This window comes from Podarcis pityusensis (genome assembly GCF_964106645.2).
Source record: "Podarcis pityusensis genome assembly, chromosome: 15".
NCBI classification, from domain to species: domain Eukaryota; kingdom Metazoa; phylum Chordata; class Lepidosauria; order Squamata; family Lacertidae; genus Podarcis; species Podarcis pityusensis.
This window is the reverse complement of record NC_138040.1, coordinates 17,501-27,205: the sequence shown is the minus strand read 5'-3', so window position 1 is coordinate 27,205 and position 9,705 is coordinate 17,501. Positions and strand designations below refer to the sequence as shown.

General features: G+C 43.9%; 1 protein-coding gene across 12 annotated transcripts; it reads left to right on the top strand.

The window, feature by feature from the left end:
- Positions 1 to 226: 226 nt before the first annotated feature.
- On the top strand, positions 227 to 9,599 carry LOC308464662 (uncharacterized protein). Of its 12 annotated transcripts, none has more exons than XM_080984134.1 (8): positions 407 to 480; positions 541 to 592; positions 1,733 to 1,816; positions 2,257 to 2,751; positions 3,013 to 3,094; positions 3,343 to 3,422; positions 3,944 to 4,070; positions 4,800 to 9,599. In XM_080984134.1, exons 4-8 carry the CDS (start codon positions 2,404 to 2,406, stop codon positions 6,536 to 6,538), a joined length of 2,376 nt encoding a protein of 791 aa, XP_080840260.1. In that variant the 5' UTR covers positions 407 to 480; positions 541 to 592; positions 1,733 to 1,816; positions 2,257 to 2,403; the 3' UTR covers positions 6,539 to 9,599. The 12 variants fall into 12 exon arrangements, with proteins under 12 accessions (XP_080840249.1, XP_080840251.1, XP_080840260.1 ...); XM_080984132.1 differs by having other exon boundaries at positions 1,699 to 1,816; XM_080984123.1 differs by lacking the exons at positions 407 to 480; positions 541 to 592 and adding an exon at positions 227 to 310 and having other exon boundaries at positions 1,082 to 1,816.
- Positions 9,600 to 9,705: the final 106 nt, after the last annotated feature.

Sequence of the window (9,705 nt, the reverse complement as noted above, 5' to 3'; positions counted from 1 at the left end):
CTGGATACTTTGTTACCATTTAACTGAGTTATGCTGCAAAGGCCATTTGCAGAAGGGCTCCTGTTGCATTACCTGCAACCACCTGCAGGAGTCTTGGTGTTTTGTGGACACGTGTATGTGCAAATGCTCCCACTCTTTCCGCCACTTTTCCTCTCCCCGCCCCATCCTTTTCCAGGATGTTCGCGTTTCCGCCTGCTTCTCGCCCTCTTTCAAGATGGTGCTGTGGCGTCACGTCGCCGGGCAGCCCGTCGCCTCTTCCCACCCTCACCGTCTCTCCTGAAATGGCGCCTGTCGAGGACAGAAAATGAAGGTGGGACGGGGGCGGGCAAAGGAACCTCCTTTTGCGTCACTTCCTGCCAGGGAAGAGGGGCTGTGGTCTCCCTCTTTTGCAGAGCTGCGTCCTTGGGTGAGATTCCTCTCTCTTGTCCCTTGCGGAGCATCGGGGAGAATTAAGAGCCCCGGGCTGCAGGCGGAGGCGGCGTGGAGGGACTGTTTAGCTCGTGCATGGAGGTGGGGGGGACGGGGGGGCTCCAAATCTAGGAGCAGAGGCTATGGGGTCTTCTTCTTTTCTTTAGCGATCCCTCGTAGCAAAGTAAGATTGCCTTCCATGAACACATTCTTAACAGAGGACAATTCTGGATCCACACGTCCTTCCACAGTGGGGACATAGGTTTCTGGGCGGGAGTTGATTCCGGTGAGGGTTTGCCATAAGTGCCTTCTTCTTAGCTCGTTTCACCCTTTCATCCTGAGTTGAAGAAAAACATTCTTCAAAGTCCAATACTCCTTTGGTAAAGGCTGTTCTCCAACTGGTGCGCTCACAGGCCAGTGTTTCCCAGTTGTCGGTGTTTATACTACTTTTTAAAGATTTGCCTTGAGACAGTCTTTAAACCTCTTTTGTTGACCACCAGCATTACACTTTCCATTTTTAAGTTCGGAATAGAGTAGTTGCTTTGGAAGATGATAATTAGGCATCCGCACAACATGACCAGTCCAACGAAGATGATGTTGAAGTATCATTGCTTTGACGCTGGTGATTGTTCCTTCTTCCAGTACACTGACATTAGTTCACTTGTCTTCCCAGGAGATGTGTAAAAATTTTCTGAGACACCGTTGATGGAACCTTTACAGAAGTTGGAGATGGCATTTATAAGTGTTCCATGTTTCACAAGCAGACAGTAAGGTTGGTAGTACAATAGCTTTGTAAACAAGCATTTTGGTGGGGGTGAAACCACCCCCCCCCCCAAACTAGCATTTTGATTTCTCTACGAATGTCTCTGTCCTCAAACACTCTGCACTTCAGTTAGGAGAATACAGCACTTGCAGAGCTCAGACGATGCTGGATTTTGGCGTCAATGTCAGCCCTTGTGGAAAGATAACTGTCCAGGTAGGAGAAGTGATTAACACTTCCCAACATAACACCATTGAGTTGGATTTGTGGCGCTGCAGAGGGGTTGTTTTACACTTGTTGGTGCAGCACTTTGGTTTTTTGGATGTTGAGCGATAGGCCAAGCTTTTTGTAAGCTTCTGCAAAGATATTTAGCATGGTTTGGAGGTTGTCCTCTGAGTGTGCACGCACTATGTTGTCATGAGCATACTGAAGCTCTACGACAGAAGGTACGGTAATCTTACTCTTTTCTTTCAGCCTGCTCAGATTAAAGAGCTTTCCATCTGTTCGATATATGATTTCTACTCCTGTAGACAAAAATGACAGTCCAAATTCCTCATTCATCAGTTGCAGTTCTGATTTCATTCATTGACTGAAAACACCGAAAGGCAGGAGCAACCAGGCTGACTCATCTCACAGAAATCCCTTAAGGTGCCTGCACATTTTGCATGGTAACTTTTCTAGTTTTGTTGTTTGTTATTTATACCTCGTCCATCTGGCTGGGTTTCCCCAGCCACTCTGGCTGGTTTACACCATATATAAAAACAAATTAAAACATCAGATATTAAAAACTTCCGGATATACGACTGCCTTCAGATGTCTTCTAAAAGTTATGTAGTTCTTTATCTCCTTGACATCTGAAGGGAGGGCGTTCCACAGGGAGGGTGCCACTACCGAGAAGGCACTAGGGGAAATCGGGGCTTCTCCTCTTCCTTCATTTTTAACTTTGAAAAGAAAGTTCAAGTCAGTGCCATGGTATAGTCCAGGCCTGATTCCTTGCAAGGCTCATCCACGCTTGCTGAGGAAACATTGTTTTCTTCTCCTGACAGTGTATCCATTTTATAACAGAGCAATGTGTTTGTGCTTTGTAGGACTTTTCTAGCACCTCTAATTTGGACAGACAGAACTTGGCAGAAGAAAAAACAGATTCTTTCTGATCCCTTGGAGGTTTCTTGAGAGGACAGGTGGATGAGCAAGACTCAGCTGACCCTGGAGGAGGAAGAGGCAATTTCATCCTAATGGGGAGCAGCAGGGGATTCTGGGAAAACTCTGTGCAGATCCTGGCTGAGGAGGACACCCTTCGCTCTGATGTGCAGAGCCAGCAGTTCTGCTACCAAGAGGTCAAAGGTCCCCGAGAGTTTTGCAGTCGACTCTACCACTTTGACCGTCAATGGCTAAAGCCAGAAAGGCATACGAAAGCTGAGATGCTCGACCTGGTGATCTTGGAGCAGTTCCTGGCTGTCATTCCACCGGAGATGGAGAGCTGGGTGAGGGAATGTGGAGCGAAGACCAGTGCCCAGGCAGTGGCCCTGGCCGAAGGTTTCCTCCTGAGTCAGGCAGCGGAGAGAAAGGAGACAGAACAGCAGGTGAGACTTTCCTCTGAATACTCCCAAGGTGCTCTGAACATGAGGTAGGGTATCCTCAAATTCTCAACCAATGGCACATCTTTTTTGGAAAGCATCCATGGAATGCTATCTGATACCCCTAATGTTTTTGCCTCTGCCGTTCCTTTTCTAACACTTCTCCGAGTTCTCTGTTTGGAATACTTGTGGAAGTTCCTGCATTGCAGAGGGTTGGACTAGATGATCCTTGGAGTCCCTTCCAACTCTGTCATTCTGTGATTTCAGGGAAATTATCTGTTTGCAGAAATGGGCACGGATTCCTCTGAAGCAGAGAGGACTCTCTTGGATACCAGAGAGAGGCCCCTGGGTAAGGAGGAATGAGTTATTTCTCTGTTGGGTCACATTCTGTAGATTTTGAAACATAGCAGTGGGTTATTTGAATCTTTTGGGGGAAGACATTTGGGGCCAAAACCTCCAGGAGGGGAAATGTATATTTACACAACTAAAATATGAAATGGGTACAAAAGTCCATTTCATATGTAGTTAGAGATGCACTACTTAACCTCTGAGAGAAGCAGACTCCCTTGGCTTCCCACGTACCTTTGTCTCTCGCAGGTGACAGAAAGACATCAGTGAAACCTCATCCATATTTTCATGGCAACAGAGGGGAAGCGGCAGCTGTGGAACCAGATCAGGTAGTGGGAAGGAGCATTGTGGGGAGAGAGGCTGAGGGTGGGGCAGCCAGGTGCCTCTGTGCCCAAGCTTCTTGTCAAACCTGCCCTGAACAAAGGCTAAAAAGGCCATTTGAGAAGGTTTATTTACTAAGAATAAGGAACAGCTTCCTCACCTCAGCTTCCGAATGTCACTTATATTATCCCTGTCATTTCCATTTTCTTTATAAAGTTATAATTGAATGCTACAACAGGTTTCTAAGAAGTGGACGAACCATAAAAAAGAGTGGCCAGGATTCACCTAGCCACCCCAATTAGTTGCACAGCAGGGCTTTCCCCCTCTATCCTCTCCCTTCCCAGGTCCCCATTCACCCCCTGAAGTCCACTTTAGGGCATTAGGAGTTTCCCCTGAAGAATTTGCTGCAAATGTGCAGCAAAACAATCCCATTAAAACAATGCAGTAACCAACAGGCAGAAAACAACAGAGCAATGTGTAGTAGATCATCTTTATGCTGTCTAAGTGGAGGATATTTTCCTTCTTTTAGGGTCCAGTGTGCTTTGAAGATGTCGCTGTTTGTTTCACAGACGAGGAATGGGCATTGCTGGATTCTGACCAGAGAGCTTTACATAAGGAAGTCATGGAGGAGAATCGTGGGATCATGGACTCACTTGGTAACGCTCTCTGCTGGTTCATAATATCTGTTTTGAAAATCAAGACATACCTCTTTGTAACAAACCTCCAATATTTTGATGGAGCTCAACAGGGCTACTATAGCATCTGAGATTCTAACATCCCCACAGCTCACCTTGAATGTAAGGCTGCCTACTGGTTTGTCTGTGATTATTCTTCCTCCAGTTGTTAATATTATTATCATTCATTTCGTTTCTCTATCACTTTATATTTTTTTTGGGGGGGGGGAATCAAAGCGGTTTACAACCTACATTAAACTGCAAATGAAACATTACAGAAGAAAGTTAGGCTTGTCTGAACTGCTCAATCCTTTTAAAATGTAGGCTTCAGATTTGTTAGACAAATGGAAGTAGCTTTTGTCACGTTTTATGTTTTTATGAATGCCAAGAGTGTGGAAAGAGCTTTAGTAAGAGCAACCATCTTCAGTTGGTCCATTTTCAGTTGGTCAGAGAACTTACTGACCTTTGAGATGAAGCAGATTCCATGATCGGGTCAGATCCAACCCAGAAAGAAGCCAGGCTTTTCAAATTCCAGGTTCCTATAAATATGTCCATAAATGCTAGTCAACAAAGGCAGTGAACTCTGTAGGAAGACCTCACATCTGAACTCTCGTCAGTTCTCCCTCTATCACAAGCATTCATAAGCATTGTTAAATAACTGGGTACTCAATTTCTTCCTGTGACTCTAATCTCTTTTTCTCTTCAATGTAGGTGGTGATAAATTAGAAATGATCAAGGGAGACCATGGCAGAATCCACACAATGAAGAAGCCACATAAATATTCGGAGTGTGGAGAGAGATTCCGTCAGAGCTCACATTCCACTTCCCATCAAATAAATCCCACTGGGAAGAAATCCTATCAGTGCATAGAATGTGGAAAAAGCTTTGGTCGGAAACGAACTCTCACAGCCCATCACAGAGTCCACACTGGGGAGAAACCCTATCAGTGTGTGGAATGTGGAAAGAGCTTCAGTCACAACAGCAATCTCACTTCACATCAAAGAATTCATACTGGGGAGAAACCCTATCAGTGCTTGGAATGTGGAAAGAGCTTCACTCAGTGCGCAACTTTCACTTCCCATCAAAGAATTCATACCGGAGAGAAACCGTATCAGTGCTTGGAATGTGGAAAGAGCTTCCGTCACAGCACCGCTCTCACTTCCCATCAAAGAATTCACACTGGGGAGAAACCCTATCAGTGCTTGGAATGTGGAAAGAGCTTAAGTAAGAGCTCTGCTCTCACTTCCCATCAAAGAATTCATACAGGGGAGAAACCCTATCAGTGCTTGGAATGTGGAAAGAGTTTCCGTCACAGCACCGCTCTCACTACACATCAAGTAATTCATACCGGGAAGAAGCCCTATCAGTGCTTGGAATGTGGAAAGAGCTTTGGTCAGAAGGGAAAACTCACTTTACATCAAAGAATTCATACTGGGGAGAAACCTTTTGAATGCCAGTGTGGAAAGAGCTTTAGTAAGAGCAACCATCTCACTTCCCATCAAAGAATTCATACAGGGGAGAAACCTTATGAGTGCTTGGAATGTGGAAAGAGCTTCACTCGGAAAGAAAGTCTCGCTTCCCATCAAAGAACACACAGCGAGGAGAAACCCTATCAGTGCTTGGAATGTGGAAAGAGTTTCAGTCGAAAGGAAACACTCACTTTCCATCAAAGAATTCATACTGGAGAGAAACCATATCAGTGCATGGAATGTGGAAAGAGTTTCAGTCACAGAGCTAATTTCATGGCCCATCAAAGAACTCACAGCGGGGAGAAACCATATCAATGCTTAGAATGTGGAAAGAGCTTCCGTTACAGCAGCAATCTCACTGTCCATCAAAGAACTCACAGCATGGAGAAACCATATCAATGCTTGCAATGTGGGAAGAGCTTCCATCAGAGCAGCGCCCTCACTTCCCATCAAACAATTCACAGTGGGGAGAAACCATATCAGTGTTTGGAATGTGGAAAGAGCTTCAATCACAGCAGCACTCTCACTTACCATCAGACAACTCACAGAAGAGAGAAGCCATTTAAATGCCAAGAGTGTGGAAAGAGTTTCAGTCATAAGGAAAGTCTCACTTCCCATCACATAATTCATACAGGGGGGAAACCCTATCAGTGCTTGGAATGTGGAAAGAGCTTCAGTCACAGAACAACTCTCACGGCCCATCAAAGAATTCATACTGGGGAGAAACCTTTTCAGTGCCAAGAGTGTGGAAAGAGCTTCCGTCAGAGATCATCTCTCACTACCCATCAAAGAACTCACAGTGGAGAGAAACCATATCTGTGCTTGGAATGTGGAAAGAGCTTTAGACACAGTCGCACTCTCACTTCCCATCAAAGAATTCACAGTGGAGAGAGACCATATCAGTGCTTCAAATATGGAATGAGCTTCACTGGCAGTGACAACCTCACTTCCCATCAAATTCCCAATGGGGAGAAACCATAGCAGTTGCTGTTTACAAATTTAAATATATGAAACTTTAATTAGTAGGTGGGTGAGTATTGCTATGGTGTTTGTATTATCTAACATTTCTTCATACTACGTGCCCACATCTGTGAGGTGCAAGTCATTGGCCAAGGTGTTGGAATACCTTCTTCACATCACACCTGGGGAAGAGAGTCATGCATGATTTGGCAACACTGATGAGTTTGCCTTCAATCAGTGCCATCTAGTTGTGTACTGAATTGACCCTCCCTCCTGTCAATATCAATATTGCCTTACAAAACTCAGAACCCCAGAAATGTGGGGGGAGTTGTGTAAACGTGTGTTTACACAATAACAGTCTGACAAAGAGTTGTGAGCCCTACATTGAAATCCCCGAGGTTTGACTCTTACCTTAAAGCCTCTTGCAGCAGAGTTGAATAGTTTGAACAGCAATACAGCAGGGATAAAGGACTGTGAAGCCTATATTAGGAATCCTTTCTGGGCACTTGGGATTTGCTACCCCGCCACTTCCCTTTTTACTACTAATACGATCAGGCTTTCAAGTAAGCATAAAAGTTTCACCTACAATAAATCTAGTGTTCTTCAAATCAGTATGAATATAAGCAAAGGCACAGCACATCTTAGATTAAAAATTACAGAAGTTAAGACGAAGATCCTTTATGTGAGCCTGCAGAGTAGCCACACGTCCTTCCAGGTTGAGAGCATGGTAAGGAAGAGAAAGAAAAATTTGTAAAAGACAAATAGACCTTTTTACTCCTGCCCTTGGAGAGAAGAGGGACCAACACCAATCTGAACCTTGTAGCCTTCTCTAAGATGTAAAGACGGCGGTTCTTAACCCCTTGCTTACTGGCAATCTATTCACAGTTGTATTTGTCTGCATTCAACTTCACACAATAAATACAGTCGAGCGAAGAAGTGTTTTCGATATGCCTCTAACTCAACATATTTATAATGTGTAGTCTTCTGTTTCCAGTTGCTTCCAAGCAATGCTATTGGCCTTATAGCATTCCAAGGCCACCACAGAAACAGAGTGAACTAAATGTTCTTAAAAGAACAAGGAATAGAAGGGGATTCCACAGCATTAGTACCAAAATTCTAAGAATTTTGCAAAACCAGTCTGTTCTAATGAATTCCCCTTAAAGAGATAATGTCCCAGGCTTTGCATGGAGGCGAAGAGTGTGAGTTACATAAAGTTAAGGGCCCACAGATGTCACTGCCAATGACTTGGATAAATTGGTTTTGGCTTCAAGCTCTCAACCATACAATTCAAATTCTGGCTAAATTCTCACATGAAACAATTAACCAAATTCAAATTCTGGCCTTAAGCCCTATACCTTTGCTTGCATGACCCTTCAAATATATATTTTTAACAGTTGCCAACCAAAGGGAAGCATGTATCAGTTAAAACTCTCTGGAGCTAAAACTTATTTACCCTTTGCAAATGGTTTGGAAACTATGGCCTCACTTATTGCAAAGAGCTTCATTGCCAGGGACAGCTGGATGGGACACCTTTTAATTGTCAAAATAAATGTTGGACTTTAACATTAAAAGTCCAACATATGTGAGGTTAAATATGCCTTAAGCCACCCTTGCCGCCCACATTCTTTGCTAGAACTGTTACATGTGTCTGAAATAACATGCATGTCCAGCTCTCACGTGTATTCACACACAATGAAGAGGCTTTGGGATCTTTTGCTAGAGGCATAAGATGCATCCTTTTATGAATATGTGTTTGCCTTTAACCCTACACCAACAAGAAGTTATTACATAGGGCTTCCATTTCCAGTAGTGAGCACGGGATGGGGCTCTCCCAGGTTCTCCGAAGCCCCAGGGGTGGGTGTGTCCTTGGATGAAGATATTGGGGGCAGGCTAGCACCCCCCTGAATCCTTCTGATGAAATTGGGGAGTGTCATAAACTTGCAGACACCTTATAATGTCTGCTTTGGGCTTGGATGGAGCTGGAAAACTTCACTGAGAAAGGAGGGGCAGGGTTCTGTCTTTTGGTGTGACTCCATTCTCGAGAAAGCCTCCGTCAACAACCACGTTTGCTGTGAATCTCCGTTGATTTCAGACAATTGGACTAAAGTGAAGAGGTGCCCCAGCCTACATGATGTTAACCAAAGCTGCTGGAGACTATTTGACTGTTAATTGAAGGCTTCGTAAGATGCTAATTTCTGCTGTGAGGGGTATTGGAAATGGGAGGGTGGATGGTTTCTTCGTATAATTTTCTGCTTAAGGATTTTTGCAACTAACCTCTGCCGAGCAATGGAATTGTAAGAATTTAAGAAGAGCGGACCTTAAATATAAATTAACTTTGCCAGCTAAAAATTGATGGATCCTGTATGCAAATGAATTATTGGATGGTGTGTGTGAAAATCTGCCTGGCTAAAGGGGAAGGAAAGGGTCATTTAAATACAAATGTTTTTAAGGAATTAGTCCTTGTCCTGTACAGGCTCATGGAACAAAAAGATGTAATAGAAACTAGAGTAAAGCTGGCTTTAGAGACGATGGACCAAAGCATTTGGCGCGAGAGCGTGTGAAGCAGCGTTTAAATCCCAAACTGTTGTAACATTATAAAATTGGATAGACCTGGTAAAGAATAAATAATTGAAATTGTGAAGTATAGAAGATGGCTTGTATATACCTAACTGAGCATAGGGGAGAGGATTAAGAAAATTTTAAAATATATTTTCACAGCAATAATGTTCACTCCCCCTCCCACCTGGTATTAGGCAAGGAGGGCAAGAACATGGACAGACCAGAAGCCTGGGAATATGATATCACCAATGACCCTTTTGCTATATAACAGTGAGAATCAGGAGATCCTGTGGATTGTTTGTGTGTGTGAAGATGGAATGGGATGCTGCGGCTGAAGAGGACTTCTTATTTACCACCACCAGTCAGACATGTGCACATGCAAAACGCCAGGAGAAATAAGTTGTATTTGTGGGATATTGATGCATAACCAGTGATTTTTGTAGGCTGACAAAGTGAAGAGTAACTCTATTTGACATTTTGGGAATATGTTATAGTAAAATAAAAGTCTATGCAGGAATTGAAATGTGCACAGTGGTATCTTGTTTCCCGAACGGCTTAGTTGTTGAACAAATCGGCTCCCAAACACTGCAAACCCGGAAGTAAGTGTTCTGGTTTGTGAATGTTTTTCA